This window comes from Cygnus olor, chromosome 9, assembly GCF_009769625.2.
Source record: "Cygnus olor isolate bCygOlo1 chromosome 9, bCygOlo1.pri.v2, whole genome shotgun sequence".
NCBI classification, from domain to species: Eukaryota; Metazoa; Chordata; class Aves; order Anseriformes; family Anatidae; genus Cygnus; species Cygnus olor.
In genome coordinates, this window is record NC_049177.1 from 19202839 (window position 1) to 19220257 (window position 17419).

The following is a 17419-nucleotide window of genomic DNA, read 5'->3' on the forward strand; positions in this document are numbered from 1 at the left end:
AAAAATAAGAATACGGATTCATCGTGGCTTAAAGTTCTATCTTTGTAGGTCCCTTCCAAATGAACTATTCTGATTTCTGATGTCAATCTTTCTAGTGTGCAGATAATCAAAACCAAATAATTCTGGTTTTCATAAAAATAAACAGCAGCTGTTTTCCCTACACTTAAACTCTAGCTAATAACAAACTAGCAGGTCTAATCAGAGAGTTAAAGTTATGTTAACAATGAAAGGCATGCTCCAGACTCTTCTGCTAATTTTTCAAGCAGTTTAAGACAGGGAGGGAAAAACAGAAAATGGACTCAGGAGAACAGTACAGTACATAATCTTGCTATTAACAATACCATTTCACTTGGTCAATTTAAGCTGGCAATGAGAGCAAGTAATTAGAGAAGTATCATTATATAATAAATTGCATTGTTTTCCTTTTAGTAACACTTGTTTAGGTCCATTTTTCCCTGATAAACCATGTACCAAACAGACCACTTAATCTACTGGAATTTATTGTTGTGAAACCACTGAACTCTGTTTCTGACATCAAACCTTTGATTGTGCGTCACCAGAAATAACATTTTTTTCCAAGAACAAATTGTTACATTTCCAGATTACCAGAAAGCAGGTTAGGGAAATTGTACCATATTTTTCTTTCCTTGCACACAACTATGACACCTAACCTTTGTGCCAACATAATACAGTGGCAATCATTTTGCAGAATAATATCAGAACACTTGCAAACACACGCTAGCATTGTCCCCATGCCCAAGCGACTCAAGATTTGTAAACCTGGTTGTAGATACAAAAACTACAAAGTACCTGTGACACACACAAATGCAGAATTTAAAGATGCTAGTGTCTAGAATTAGGTGCCATACTTAGATTCCTAAAAAATGGTTTGGGATCTTTCCTCAAATACTAAAGCAGCGCAAATTTTAAAATAAATTCTGAATCTAGATATAAATACTGTCCTTCTTTAATTAGCAGCAAGTAATTTATGGGTTTAGAAACTTGAAGGCACTCACACCTCAAAAGACTAACACTGATCTTTTTGACAGGCCATATAGTACAGATACGATTTCTAGTGTTGAATGGATAAGCTTTTTCAATTGTGTTTGATTTCAAATGACAAAAAGTGTTAGTCTGAATAATATAAAAGAAAAGAAAAAATCCTATTTGAATCAGATTCAAATCAAGCATTTCACTAAGACTCATTAGCAGGACAGCGCTTACCAAGTATCTTCCCAAACTTGATTTGAGTAACTTTTGCTTCTTAGTTCATTGAATGAATTGAATGAATATTGAATGAATACTATGAATATTGAATGAATCCTGAATGAATACTATGAAGTATTTTACCTCTTTAGCACCCTTCCGGCCTTTAACAGAACAGATAGAAAGGCAGAGCCGAGCAGCACGTGGAAGATCGGGAATGTACATGTCATACAGCAACCACTCATTCCATCTGTAACATTTACAAAGCGGAATAAAACCTAGTTAAAAGAGGCCAGGAAGAGAGCTGTATGCAAAGAACAGTTATACTAAAAAGAGTGTTATATCCTTACCTAAGCCGTGCATGCATATAAAGAATACACTTTCTTACTCTAGAATGGTCCTCCTACATGCATTTGACCACACTGACTGCCTTTGGGAATGGAAGCTTCCCTGATTAGCATTCTACCATCCACACTGTTTAAAAAGTCATGCTAGGTTCAATTCCTGCAAACTGAGTAACAGGTTCATTCATCTATTTCTCTAATACCCAGAAGCTGCAGCTATCAGGTAGGTATAACCTAAAGACAATGACTTTGCAAATGAGCTACTAATGTAAGGTTTTACTTGTGAAATCTTTCACTTTAGCATTCAACTAAATTAAAACTGCTAGAAAGAAAAAAGATAATTGCAAGATGCAAATATAACAGAAGTCCAAAGCAATATTCCTAATGTCCTGCCATATTTTTTGCATACACTAAACACTGTACAGACTAACAATTTTTTTTTTGCTAATACATTACATTTGATATAATTAGAGGTTGATTGAAGAAGTGTTTTATAGCTGCCATTTAGAGAGCTAAGCAAAGAAAACTTATCTTGCAAAATTTTTTTCTCAGTTTGAGGAGAATCATTAAATATATGGATGGTAAACTTCAAGTATTAGTGTTTTACAAGACATTTCTGGTTCCAGTTCCTTTGTTAAAAAGGTTGCAACTTAATTTACACTAAAACGTGAAACACTAGGGACCAGTCGTTAGGTACAACCAAACCAGAGATTCCTCAGCAATGGTGATAGAAAATAAGAACACTTCCACAGCTGCATAAAGAAAGGAAAACTGAAATTGCTGGCAGCAACTGGACACTTTCCAAATGATTGCTTAACTCTACTAACTCTATTAGCCGTGTTGCTGCTAAAATGTAAGTAAATGAAACAGGAAGCAGTTAACAATTAAAATGCAAGGAACTGCAAAATCACAGCAGACTGAACCATGTTACCTCTTTAAATGACAGTATTCCAGTTACAAAATGCATTACAGTCTCATTTCATTTTGAAAATAAAGGCTTCCTCAAATCCTTTTTTACAGAATGACCAGCTTGCTATTCCATGAGGTTCTACCGCATTAGCAAAGTGTGCTAAAGAATTTTTTCCTGCAGTAATTCCTCAAGCACTCCAGAGTCTTGTGCATAGCCACTGTTTCTCATATTCCATTACCTTGAAATCTCACCACTATTATTAGTTCAAGTAGTCTGATTCATAATAAATAAAAACAAGTGTATTCATTCTTCTCTGTTACGTTGTTCTAGAATTAGACTGCTAAAACAACCGAGATATTACTCAATTTACCATAGAAATAAGAGCACAGATCAGTTCTAGAGAAACATACATTCTGTTTTCATGAACTTCTTTAACTAGAATTTCTCTCTCAACTGGCAGAACTGTGCTTTTGAACTGCTGAATACAGTTATTTTCTTAAGTATTTTCTTAATTTTCCTCAGCTGGGAGAAGCAGCAGCTTCCAAGGACAGCATTAATTTTTCCATGTGTTTGTAGCTACTAAAAGCAGCATTTCACAAAGAAATAACTCCCCCAAGCCCTTCTCTATGAGTAACTACATTGGCAGATAAACTTTAATTCACAGAATCATGGAATATCCTGAGTTGGAAGGGACACACAAGGATCATCCAGTCCAACTCCTGGCTCCACACAGGACCACCCAAAAATCAAACCATGTGTCTGAGATTGTTGTCCAAACTCTTTTTGAACTCCAGCAGCTCAGTGCTGTGACCACTACCCTGGGAAGCCTGTCCCAGTGCCCGACCACCCTCTGGGTGCAGAACCTTTCCCTAACACCCAGCCTGACACTCCCCGTCCCACCTCCATGCCATTCCCTCGGGTCCTGTCCCCAGAGAGCAGAGCTCAGCGCCTGCCCCTCCGCTCCCCTCGTGAGGAAGCTGCAGGCCGCCATGGGGCCTCCCCTCGGCCTCCTCTGCTCTGGGCTGAACAAACCAAGGGACCTCAGCTGCTCCTCATACATCTGTTCAATTTTCTTACAGTTTGTTAATTTCATATAACATAGATCTGTGTGATGATATCCGTGTTTTCAAATCACACCTTTCACCACCTTTCCTAAGAGGTTTTCCCTCTAAAAGAGCTATGCTTGAACTGGTGGTTTAACTATATGGGGGATAACTAGGAGGGAGAAGCTATTTTTCAGTAACTGCATATATTATTAGGTGTTATAATTAGAGGGCCTAATCATATTCATAGAAAACATACCTTGAGACTTTCAAAGACATGAAGTCAGAAAATGCAAGTCAATATCTGAACGCCTATTTCGTATCTAATCCTACGAGATGCTAAAATTGCACACCTCCTCCTTACTCAGAATTACAGGCAAAAATTTAACATCTTTTAAATACTAATTCCCAATATGTTCATGTATGCTCAAATAAAACAAAACTTTGCTTTGCATATTTATGGCACTTTCAAGTTCACGTGATTTATTCTTCCAGATAATATTCATGGTAGGTCCTGAAAACAATCAGCCCAGAGCTGGCAGTCGCTTCCACATTAGCAAACGATTCCCATCTCTCCCCACTCAGTGCTTCTGCTTTAGTATACTCTATGCAACCTCACTGGAACAAATTTGTGGATTACATTACATCCCATTGCCTCATGCTGAAGTTGGAATCTGTACCTGCAACCGGAACGTAAGCTATTGATATAGAGTAAAAAAAAAAAAAAAGAGCGCTCAGCTGCCCAGAGCTGTGCTGGTTTCACAGTACTAATGAGTAATTTTACTGGAGTTTGAGGCAACTGAGAACGCACTTGTAAAACAGACCTGTTCAGTACAGCAACTGTACTATTATATGTAACATTACAAGACAAAATACTCGTGTTTGAATGAATTCAATTCTATTTATACATACATGGATATGTAAAAATGTTCTTCAGGTAAGGGACTGCCAGCAAGTAGCTCTACCTGAACAATGCTAAGCAGAGCCTTTACTTCTTCAGTACTATCATTTACAATGCCCTGGAAGTCAGGTTCTCTACAGTTGTTCTAGTACCTAGCTTACCTGGGATTAGAACAAGGTACCCTCTGAGTATTCACATTGTCGCACAAAGGTTCCCCTCCATGGTAGATACCTGTTCGAACATATATCTGAAAATAATGTTAATATTAGTACTATCTTCCAAATGTTATTATAAACAAAATTTGTATTCCTATCAACATATAATATGATTATAACATACTATCCTTTCATTTCTATCAGGCTAAAAAACACCAAAACACCCCAGCCCCCTAAAAAACAGCATCATCACCCCTCAACCCACATTTTTTCATGCTCTGCAATGTGTTTAGTATAGTATATATGCACAACCTTCTATGAAAAAATAGGTTTTGGTCTTTTTCCTTATTATTTTCGCTAAACTATTCTTAAAAATACAGGAATAAACCTGAAAGGAACTTCTAAAATAAACTGGAATTTATTATCACTTCTTGTGCCAAACTACAGCAAAGGAAAGGACCAAACAGACAAATTCTGAGAAAGTTAGAGAGTCAGACTTCTTGTATGACTTCAGTAGGATTAAGCCCTACATGCCTTTTCTCATTGATCTCCCCATACCTCCCTTTCTGAAAAAGATAACAACACACTATCCAGCATCCCCTTATCAAATGCGTTCCCAATTACTGCAAGAAATTCTTGAACATACTCATTGTTTAGAATGTGGAAGATAACATGGGTTTTGCTTTTCTATCCATTACATACTCAGCTGAAGTGAACTACACGAACTCAGTTCTGCTCCTGTCAAGCAGAATATTTAGCTGAATACCACAACTCATGCGTTTTTCAGTAGTATACAAAAGTTTGTAGATGTTAGAACATAGCTGTATTTTTCAGAATTGAGTGCTTAAATTTAAATGGCACAAGGATATAATTTTCCAACATGTTACATAACAACTGTTTCCCAATTGTAAACATGGAACAGAAAATTTAGGAGGGAAGCCATGAGCTGCTGAAAACCACGGGATTCCATAACAGCATTTTCCTTACTTTGTCAATGTCTCTAATGTTCACATTTACATAGGTTGCACAGAGAATTCTTATTCTGAGAGCACTATTTATAGTCCACAGGGATTTAGCTGTAGCTTCTCCATTCATGTAGGGTGTAGCTGTAGAGATACGCCTGGAATAAGATGGCATTGTAAAGGTATCCAGTGGCAACTGAGTATATAGGCTTTCTTTAGCCATCAGCATCAGATTGGGCATGCGACCAAGCATTATACAACTTCTTATGTACTGCAAGAAAACAAAACCAAAATTCAATGTGTTTTCAAAGTGTACACTCTTGGTAATCAATATGTAAAAGCATCAGAAAAATATATAAAAGCAGAAGCAGCTCATCACTGTCCCTTTATGTAAAACCTTTATGGAGTTTTTAGTTATAACATTCAACAATTTAAATACATTGCTGGGTAGGACTGCACAGCAGTGCTTCAAACAGATTTTGGGGTATGAACAATGTCTACAACAGCTGAAGTGTGAACTGAAGACAGAGAACAGAGCTGACAAAAGACAAGTCTGGTGCCTTGTAGGGCTCCTTGGTTCAGGCACAGTGCAGAGCAAACCAGATTGCTTCCAGATCAGGGCTGGTTCCTGGAAGCAGGTTAGTTTTTTTCTGCCTTGCATGCTGCTGTACTAATACACAGCATGTATGTGCAGACACAGTACAGGTGCCCACGATACTCCTAATCACAGGTAGAAAGCACAAGACAAAGGGCAGGGATGTTCATTTTTGCTTCTGTTGTACTTATCGCCTTCAGCTCAGCACTGATCCTGACAGACTCAAGCTTTAAGCCTGTGTGGCGTCCACTCAGGACTCATTGCTAAGAGCATTTAGTCTGGCAACAGCACTACAAAATACAATGTGTTAAGACGAGTCCAGCTCTGGACTGTAATTAGTAAGTTCTTCTGTGGCACAGTAAAGGCATACCAGATACTTTTGAAGAAACCACACTAGATCAAATAGGTCTAGCGTTTGATCTCCTGACTGCACAAAATTATTCACGTATGCTTGCCCTTGTTCCCCAGCTCCCATAGTATAAAGTTTCTTTTCCCATTATTCAGGATCCCCCATCCCCCTTTCTCCTCCTTCCATTGCTCCGGAGAGCAGATTTTCAACCATTTTAGATGAAGGAATGGAAGCTGGTTATTACAACAATACATTTTTCAAAGAGGAAGCAACTGCAGTCTGTCAGGAAATCTACAGGGTAACATTGTTGTCTACTCCAGAGAGGGCTGCTCAGATGCTCTTCTGTCAGCAGTTCTGTCACACTCAGAGCACTAACAAAACCAAGGCACTGAAGGACGGACAGCCACAAGGAAGATTTACCAATGATTAATGCAGTGCTGGCAGTTTACCACTCCCCTTTCATAAGATCAAAAAGTTGACTGATGTAATTAACAGTAAACCAAGAAAGTTTGCTTATTTTTTTTTCCAACCTCTAAAGGAGGAAGGGAGAAGATCCACAGGAGCAATGGTTGCTTCGTAATTCAACATCTGATCAAATTTCCTTTTGCATTACATCAGCCCCTTCAAGCATAACTCATCTCTTGCCATCAGAAACGTGGGATATTTCTGAAAGCACCTGCCACTGATTTATCACTAATATTAGAGGTAAACTCCTACTTCATTTAGAGAAGAAAAAATAAACCAGTGATCTAAATCCTAACTTCAATTACCTTTCCCTGCCACAATTGAAATACAGCAACAAATATGCACACAAGTCAAATGCACGTGCATTAGCCAATTAGTTTAAAGACACATACACTTTACTTTCTACATTTTCGACTAATTTAATAAAAAGCAAGTCATAAAATTGATCACTTTTCTCCCTCATAAATTTGGATTATTTCAATGTACTTCAAAATAAATCCATTATGTTACTCACCTTATACTGGCTCAGCGGATATTTTTCTAGCAAGTATTCATCACAGCCGCACACCTTTAAAATATACTTGCCCTGGTACTCCAACACGCAAAGCTTCAGTTGTTCGGACGACAACAACATACTTCGTGTTTTCTTCCTAATTGCTTCAGCAATAACTTGCTCAGGCACACAGTCATGATTGATTTTTAAGGTGTATTTCTGCTTATCATTGTTTGGTGAGACTATTACCCAGATCACAACTATAATTTGCCCTAGAATAGATGTGAAACAATGTTATCATTTTCAACACAGTTTCAACAGACATACAAACCATCTCCCCCTTCCCACCCCCAAAACCCCAAACTACAGAGAATTACTTGCAGTACAAGGAACTAGGTGCCCTCAGCTTATTTTTGATTCCAATGTAAATTCAAGAACTTTTACTCCTAGAGGTTAGGAATATTATAATACAAATACTGACTATTCATTCGGCCTTCAAGAAAACAGCACTAACTGTTCCATCCTTGACAACTGTAAGATAACTCAGTGATTCAATATCATTTAATTCAGCATTTCTGAGAACTGAAGAAAACCGAAGAGCCAACAAGCTGTTTCTGCCCATTAAAAGAAATTACTATTTACCACCTTTAAATCTTGAAATATAAGTTATTAGAACAGCAAAAAACATTAAAATTTTGCTGTTTGCATTTTGAACCTACACACTATTAAGGAAGCTATTCTGAATAACTCAAGGTTATGATACTGGTGCAGTATACTAAATATACTACATAAAACAGTCATTTACCTAAGTCACCAGCTGTATTGTGACTGCAATCACATGCAAAAAACCATTGTGTGTCTACAATAAATATTTTTCTTACCTTTATCTAGTTTATTGTATATGTGTTTGGGTAGTTCAGGTGAAGACTCTACATTTGGAGGACAGACGTACAATGCTCTACTGTGTGGTGCATTGGCATCTCGAAGATCCACTGCTTCTTTACAAACATTAAGAATATTTCTTCTGAAGTCTTGTACTTCAGGATCCTTAACCATGTCAAATTCACAGACGGGCATGCCAATAGCAAAACCTACAATATTGCAGAAGCATGAGGAAGTAATTGCAACTGAAAACTAAATTAAAGATTCCTTCTACCACTGACAAAAAAAGCATGTTGCAAGCAAAATATAACCTAAAATACTTCTGTGTTAACCACTGGCTTCCACTTTATACATAATTGTTTTGTCATTCAAGAACAACGCAGTTCTGAAGTTAAGTTCACTCAACAATCACAGAAAAGGTTAAAAACCAGATGTGTGTTTACTGAAAATCCTGGAAGCCTTAAATCACCAAACTCACTGCTAATACTGCTCGTGGAGGAAAAGAATCAGCAATAAACTTCTTTTAAAGTCGGCACAAAGATTTCAGAGAGGATCAGAGGTAATGTGGTACTGATTTTCTCTAAAACCCTGACAGGATTATTAGTAGCCATTTGAACCATTACCAAATTTGCTTACAACTTAATGACAGCTCTTCAAGTTTTTGATTAACTCCACTATTAAAGATGTGACAAGCACCCCAAGAGATACTGAACTTAGCTCCTTAGCAAAGATTCACGTAATAAGGGTCCATTCCTCTCAAGTCTTCAGTCTTACATCTAATTCCATTTACTTTCATAAATAATTATTTTTGCACGAATGCTCAGATTTGAAAGCTTTCCAACTATCTCCACGCACAGTTAGGTAAAACCACTGTTCTCTCCAAGTCCTGAACAGGTTAAGTTTTACAAGACAGAAGGAGTTTACCCATGATGTATTCATAACAATTAAATAATTTAACAATTAGGAGCTCCCCAAAACAAGTATTTCCAGTTGACAAGTCCCTACCACTGCAATACACATCTGTTAGCAACTACGAGGGAGGGGGTATGCTTGCCCTGGCTGAATTTAGATACTTAACCTAGATACCAAAACATATGCTAGGCTCCCTGTACTTTCTCAATGGATAGTGGAAAGTGAAAAGCTTCTCCAGAGATGATTCAAAATACTACAGTAAGTCTCCTTCAGGTGTTTTTGTCACGTTCCCCCTCACCTACCAATGCTCTTTTTGTATGAAAGGGGGGAAAAACCCACCTCCGTCCTAAAACGCTACTCTAAGCAAGGTAAAACAGTACTAAAAACTGTGCTATTGCAAATGTGATTTGAAGTTTGTAATGAAACTCTCTTCTACTTTCTCTTGGCTATCACAGTTCTGCAAACTTCAAAACAAAGATTGGTTTCCCAAATAAAAGTTACAATAAAGCTTTGCTCTGCGATAATATGAAATCCTGCTAACTAGAGACAAGCAAAAGAAACGGTCTAACTCATATACAGCTGCAAATATGCAATGTGAGAAATTTGCATATGAATTCAACTGAGAATAGCAAAAAAGAAATTAATTCCCAGTTTACAAATGTTGTCTTAACTATGATCAGTATCTTTAGACATTTGATACACCACCTAACAATTACGAAATGCAAGCTTTGACACATACAGCTGCAAGAGGTGACAAACATAATTCATTTCAATTGTTTTGTGTTTGGAAGAGGAGAAACCAGCTAAGCAGATTAGCTACGGTTAAATACAAATAATCTCACCTATTTCTCTGTTAAGAATCTTCTCTTCTCTGTTACCTACTGGTTCAATGACTTTTAGAAAAGGTTGAAATAGCCGCAGGTCACAAAGCCTCCGTGTTTCATCGAAAAACTCTTCTCTTTCTGCTTCTTGCGTAACACTTACAAAAATGTAAGAAGATTCATCTTGAAGGAGCTGATAGAGAGGGTATTTTCTCGCTTCTTTAAAGAGTTCGTGTTTAATAGTTAGTAACGTGGCCTCACGGAGGCATTCTAGAGTCACTATCATTCCATTTGGGAGAAGACACTCCACAAGGATCCTCGGTGGCATCAAGTGGATGCCCCATAGTTCACCGGACGATGGTCGTGGAGGCATTTTTAAGTCTTTTGATAACTTTGTACTGGAAGTTTTTCAAGCAGTGATTTGTATGAGTAAACCTAAGAAGAAAAATCAGAAATTTAAACATTAAAATTTAAAATAAAAATCAGAAAGAATTTCTGATAATTTGTATCAAACACTTCTTACAATTGTAGATCCATTTCACAGCTATGTTTTACATCATAAAAACAAACCTGATAAAACCAGTAAGGAACATGCATTTAATATAAATATCTACTCAAATAAAACAGTTAATAGAACCACATTGGCGTGGGAAAAAAAATGCCCAAATGCATATGATTTGGAAAAGAAAAAAGGACTAATTTTTCGACCCAGGGTTTATATACTTATGGTTAGAACACTTAAATAGCACAGGGGATGAAAATACCTAATATTAAAACTATTTTCCAGCAAGTTTAAGCTTCTCCAGTGCTTGCAGAAACATCTTTGCCAAGCCAGGGGGAGGGAGGGGACACGTCTGACCTTTCAGCAGCACTAGCTCACACTGACTTAAAACAGGTACAAGAAAAATTGTATTTGTGTTGTATAGCCCAGTGGCCAATGATGGATGCCAAACAAGGAGCAGGCTGACAGTGGTATTTCACAAATAAACTCTCCTAGTCATTGCTATTTATTTATTTATTTTACATTTTTACCCTGGCAATGTTTCTGCATTCATGAAAGAAATCTACCAAGTCCAATCGAGTTTGTCTGGGAAGTTCTCAAGCACACACAGAACGCAGCCATCCTGTGACAAGAGAACAACATCCCACGTTGCACGGTATCTGCTTTTCTTTGTTCTAAAGCCTGCTCCTTTCACCAGATGTCCTAGATTTCTTGCAATGAAACAAAGCTCCTGATCTCGCATTCATTGCTCTTACCTTTTACAGAGACCTATCACGTGCTCCCCACCACCTCTTTTTCATACCAGCTATCTAGTCCTTCTCTGCTCCGAAGTCATTACATATTTCTAACCTCCTCCTCATCCTTGTGTCTCTCCCAGCCTTACCGTACCCTTTCTGCAAAGGAAAGGGAGAACAACCACAGCCGCACAGCATAGTCTGGGGCCAAACTACGCACACGTTTAAGTACTGACCACCTAGGCTGCCTAGAGAAGCCGTGGGTGCCCCATCACTGGAAATGTTCAACGTTCGGTTAGATGGGGCTTTGAGAAACCCAACCGAGTGAGGTGTCCCTGCCCACGGCAGTGGCAGCTGGACTGGATGATCTGCAAGGTCCCCTCCAACCCAAACCATTCTGTGATTCCGCGGCCGTGTTTTCTTTTGTTTTCCAAGTTGGCTGCTTTTCTGACTGCCCCTGAGCAGAGACATTTCACTGCACTACCTATCACGGACCTAAGCAGTCGCTGCAGCGCACTGAACTGCCTCAGAGGTCATCACGCATTAAGGAAATGTCTAACAGTGCATCACATACACTTAGCCCATACTTTCATTACATTCAGCATGTCCACTATGAGAAAAGGTAATATCAACAGACATCTAAAGAGCAGGCCATCACTCCTCCTCCCTCAGCCAAGTGTCCTGAAAGCACAGGGCCAGGAAACGACCAGGCTGCTCTTCTCAAACCCTCCTCAGCCATCTTCCCATTAAAGAACCTTCTCCAGGTGGACCCTCTATCATGGTTTCTTCTCTTTAAAAACACAAAGGGGGAGGGTATTGACAACAACAGAAATGACTTGTTGGAAGTGTTTTCTTTCAAGTATGCCCAGTACCTACTTTTGCCACACTTCAGTGCTTAAGATGCATTAGAATGAAAATGATGTTTTCCCAAATCCACTACTTCCTAAGCAACTCTCGCTACCAATAGGGTTATCTTTTTTTTTTTTCTTCCTTTCTTTGTAGTTGCAGTTTGGGCTTTTCAAATTATCAGCAGAAGTACTGAAGTGCCACTGCAGGTTTAGAAAAACGCTTTTCCACTAACACCTCATGCATATTTAGAAGGGCTTTGCTACCGACTTCTTTTTGAAAAACAGCTTAAAGAAGCTGTTTTATTTGCTTCATCATTGTAATGGTCTCAGTGAGCAGGCACCAAAATGGAAAGGTCTAAGCACACTCGTGGTGTACTTAAAGAGCCAGACCAGGAAAGCTTTCCAATTACAAAACGTTACGAATAAACCCAGATAACACCACTCAGAGCAGCTTGGAGAATTATGAATTACTGATAACCATCCTCAGTCTACAGATAAAAAGAAATACACAGGTTAAAAACCATCTTTTTTGATCAGGTGAAGCATGAGCAAGACTCCCTCTCCGTACAGCTGAATCACATGTTTATATTTACATTTCTTAATTACAAGCATAGGCAAACAGACGTTACTGTTAATGCATATACCAGCATGAAAAAACAAAGCAAGAATATGCAGTCGTAAGAACTTTTCTGTCCCCACATACAAACAACGATAATATAGATGAACCACAATCAAATTAGGTATTCACAGCGCGGACTGAGTTTACACCTGCAGTCTTTTAAGTTCGGTTCCACAGCCCTGGTTAGGCTTCTCTGAACTGATGGTTGTTGGAGCCCATCTCCTCCCTGCCCAAGGCAGGTGTTCTCATTCTTCATCACGCTGGCACCCCGCTCCCTGTGCCAGCTCCTTACAGGCTCAGACGGATTGAAGTGGGGAAGAATTACTCACTTTTCCTTTCTCAGTTTGGGTTCTGCTGTCTCAGCTGCCTTACCGAGAGCACCGTGGAGCCTGAGATGAACGCTGGGGTCTATGCAGGGCAGGGAGCAGGACTGCAGGGCACATATACATATTAAATCCTTCTAGATGCTATCTATTCCAAATAAATGTCATCCTTGACTTTTTTTTTTTAAATCAAACATTAACTGCCAATACTTTTTTTTCCCTCCGAACAAAGACTTGCAAACGGGCCAAAAGGGACAGCCCAAAATCGACACTGTTTTTAGAGCAACTGCACCAAAACAGCAGCTTTGTTTTAAATTGGGAAACGGACATGTGCTGGAGCTGTGTATATACTCATTTTGTGTGCACATTCATTTTATTTGTGCATGTAAGCACGCCTCCAGGGTTTGGATTTGGAAAGCAAAAATGTAAACAGAAACAGTTTTGAAGTATAGTTGGCAGCTTGTGTTTCTGTGTACACTTTCAAATCTGGAAGGCTGCCTGGAATAAAGAGAATCAATTATGTTCTTCGACAGTCAAAGGAGTATAATTTAAGAGAATTCTAGAGAGATTTAGATCCAGCTATGGCTCCATGCAAACACATCAAATGATCACGACATCACACCTGTAATTTCTGACCTTCCAAAAATACCTTAAACCTTGTTCCTCTGCCAAAAGCTTCGGGATACCACAGATGGTCAGAAAGCCAAACTGAAAGCACCCACTGATCAGACCATATTCTTTTGAACTCATTACAGCCCTCCTGATCCATTAAGCACATTCTCCATCGCTAGCCTTGCTAAGCATCAACAGCGATCAAATTCTGAAACTCCATTCAAAAATAAAATACGTGGAGGAAAAAAGAGGGAAGTGAAAGAACATGCCTCTCAAAATACTGATTCCTACTTGCTTCCATGCTTATCAAATTAATGCTAGCTTATATGATCTATATTCTTATAGGATAGAAATCAGCTGCAGTCAAACAACTACAGAATTTAGGATAAGGGATTAAAAGGATAAAAGGCTTCGAAATTTGCTTTTGGTAAACTAGGAGACCAAAATTAATGCAAAAGGGCAGACTGAGCACTTGATACAATTTTATCAGTCCGTGCTTGAAACTGAGTTAGTCATTCAATAAACTTCTAAACTTTAATTGAAGTCCATTAGCTTTTCCAATTGTAAGACAAATCTCATTTCATTGCTGTCATAAACAGGATGTAGTAACGTCTTATAATAATTGGTATCTTTGGTATCAAAGAGCTGCTCATTAAGATTTGTATGGAGATTTGAATTCTTTTCCAGTTAGAAGGTTCCTCCAGACTCTTACCACTGTCTTCAAATGAAAAATTCTTCTGCTCATTGAACAACCCAACCACGTTTATAGATTCCAATTTACTGCACACTCATGAGTGGGTTCGATGATTTGCTCACTTCGCTATCAAACTGGCAGAAGAACCAGCTACAGCCAATTCCCCCAAACAAGCTATTTTTATTTCTATGGAATCCCCAAAGCTAAAGTCATGAAAAAATAAAAAGCCTGCAACAAAAGTAACCCTTTTCAGAACGCAAACTATATTCTATATTCTGTTTTGTCCCTGAAATTTCAAACTTCCTAAAGACCAAAACGTTTTACTGTCATCGTCAGACGCAGTCATCCCAAAACTCACCATGAAGAAAACTGGGCAGAGCTGCCTGTCTCATTTTGCTGCTGTCCAAACCTGCTGCGTGGTGACAGTACGACTGCCTCAGACTAGATATTTTCAGTCTTGTCCTTTTGTTCTTCCTGCTTGCCAAGCTGGCATTTTTCCAAACTGCAGGAAGACTAGTACAAAGATGTCTGGGACTGTCCTCCCTTACAGCATTGTTACGCGCAGTAGCACCATTTGCTTTGTCTCTAACAGAGAGCAGGAGACTGATGCACTGCAAGTTACGTGTCTGTATCTCTTATGTATTATTTTTGTCTTTATTCTTTCACAGAAAAGGCGCAAATACGCAGAATTGCTTATCTGATCACAACCAGCAGCTCACGGGAAACGAGCACGCAGAGGGATTGAACAGTCAAAAACACATCTCATAGCATTTTGTTTCCTTGTGAAACAGACAGGCAAATACTTCTAAACAGTATCAGTTTTACTTGGAGTTACATACTTCTCCCCCTCACCCCAACAGCGCCGAGTATTTTTGTTCTGGACTGAGCTAAAAAATTAACATTATTGGTAGCATCTGTACAATTGTAGTACAGCTGAAATACAGCATTTTTTCTCACTGGAAACTAGTGAAACTCAGTTTTAGTTTAGTTCATTCAGAGCTCTATCACATGCAAATTTTTTTGTTTGTTTGTTTCAGAAAATAATATCCTTTGATTCCGGTTGTAGTGACATCCAGGAACCACACGTAAAATCAATGGTGAGGTCATTCAGAAAAAAAAGAACTCACTATGTAGTATTGCCAGCCAATACTGAAAAATTACTGGAAAAAAATATAGTATCAAACAGCTGAAAAAAACACAAGATGAACAGATTTTAAATCCAGAAATATTTAAAAAAAAAGATTCCAGCAGGAATAAGAAAAACAAAGCACCTTCATAAATTCTGTGGTCTTGACATCACACTATTTTCCAAGCCCCCTGACCGCCCCCACCCGTGCGAGCACGCTGTGTGCAGCCCCACTCGCTGCCTGGGAGCCACGCAAACAGGAGCACGAGAAAGAGGCATTTGCAAGTCGCTGGTGACCTCTGCGACTCCCACCACGATTGTGCTTTTTCCCTAGGGATCCCGTGACATACCAAGAGCAGAATGTCTGTCCTAGAACATTTTCTGCCAGTTAAGGGCAGATTTGTTTTCTTTGTTAAACAAAGGAAAGCCTGGAATGAAATCTCTCTTTTTAGACCAAAATCATTCAATAATTCCACTTCCAGCTTTACCTTAAAGGAAAGGATCTTGTACTCACAGAGACTAGCAGTCCCAAGGCGCAGTGCAAAGGCAGAAAGGCACTGCATCTCCTCTTTATTCTCCATACGTGTTCTTACTCACTATTTTGACCACAGCTTGGCTGCAGGCACATGGGATAAGAACTACTCCCCTGTGGGACTGTTGGGGCTGGGGCCGTTCCTCCGCAGCTAGGTGCGCGCCCTGGAGCTCGCTGAGCAGCACTCCCATCCTTTCAAGGTGTTTAAGTCAAAAGCCTCCACGTTAGGCAACAAAAATCAGAGCGACGAGCCACTTTGTACCAACAGAAAGAAGATTTTCCCATGATTACATATTTTCTTTAATGCTCTTTTACATCGGTGACAAAACACACACGGGGCTTCAATTTCAGTTTTTGCATGCAGAGTCTTCTGCTTTTGGAAATCAGCAGAGAACGATGTAAACAAAAGATTACTCCAGAATTTCTTCCACGAAACTGGACTGGATAGGTAACAAATGCTATATATACACGCACAGACGTAAACATTAAGCTCCACCTTAAATAACACTGTTTACTTTTCTTTCTGTTTCTTCCCATCCTCCCCCCTTCCTGGGATATTTGGAACCCAGACAGTAAACAGGATCTTTAAAAACAGGAAGTGCTGGCACAGGGACAAGGACAAGGAGCAGGACGAATCCAGGTGTTGTGCGCTGCTCCCAGCCTTCGCCCAAGCAAGCAGCTGGGCAGGGCTGCAGCTGGGCCACGGGGGCTTCCTGGAGCTGCCCCCCGGCTTTGGGGGGCAACTCTGTGCTGCAGCAAGGTGACCCTCTAGTCCTACGGAAAAAGAGGGAAAATTTCCTCCTGCTACCATACCTAGAAGGGCAGGGAAAGAAACGCAGAGGGACGCTGGGGCACTACAGCCCCCAGAGCGTGGCACTTTCCCCTCCGCTGCAGCGAGCAGACGCAGGCAGGGCTCTGGCTGCTGGGCACCCCACCGGCTCCCGGGGATGGGGGCACAGGGGAACGCACGTTCCTAAGAAAACTGGGCTGAAATCAGGCCAACCGCCGTTTATTAATTTTATCTTTCCTCAGCAGACCCACCCCACGAGCCCTTCCCTTACTAAAGAGAAGCTGAAAACGCCGAACTCAACAGATTTTGACTTAGAGCACGTTGTGCATACAGCCCACATCACGTTTCTTAGAACAATGTCTGAGAGCAACGGTAAATTGAGATAAAAGGTTTCTGCTGCACTGAAGGAATTGCTCCAGACCCTGAAAGCAACAGCGTAAAATAAGAATTAAGTTTTGAGGTGGCACTGGCTAGCAGTATTTCTGCAACTCTGCAGGTTTTTTAAATATTACATATAGAAGAGCGAACTGGAAGACAGAAGTTTCTGTTCTGTAATCCAAATATAAACTAGTTTTCCATTTCTTCTGTCTTCACTCACTTC

At 39.6% G+C, this 17419-nt stretch overlaps 1 protein-coding gene across 5 annotated transcripts in view; it reads right to left on the reverse strand.

Annotated features, from left to right (window-relative positions):
* PIK3CA (phosphatidylinositol-4,5-bisphosphate 3-kinase catalytic subunit alpha) overlaps positions 1-17419 on the reverse strand; it is a 43525-nt gene that overhangs the window by 18385 nt on the left and 7721 nt on the right. For 3 of the 5 annotated variants that reach the window (XM_040566836.1, XM_040566834.1, XM_040566837.1), the window contains exons 2-7: positions 10060-10473; positions 8305-8514; positions 7445-7695; positions 5547-5792; positions 4566-4651; positions 1351-1456 (exon numbers count right to left, since the gene is read on the reverse strand). In XM_040566836.1, coding sequence (XP_040422770.1) covers positions 1351-1456; positions 4566-4651; positions 5547-5792; positions 7445-7695; positions 8305-8514; positions 10060-10411 — 1251 coding nt within the window. In that variant the 5' untranslated portion in view covers positions 10412-10473. Of the gene's footprint in view, positions 1-1350; positions 1457-4565; positions 4652-5546; positions 5793-7444; positions 7696-8304; positions 8515-10059; positions 10474-14728; positions 14982-17419 lie in introns of those variants that run through there. The other 2 variants (XM_040566835.1, XM_040566838.1) reach the window with 2 other exon arrangements.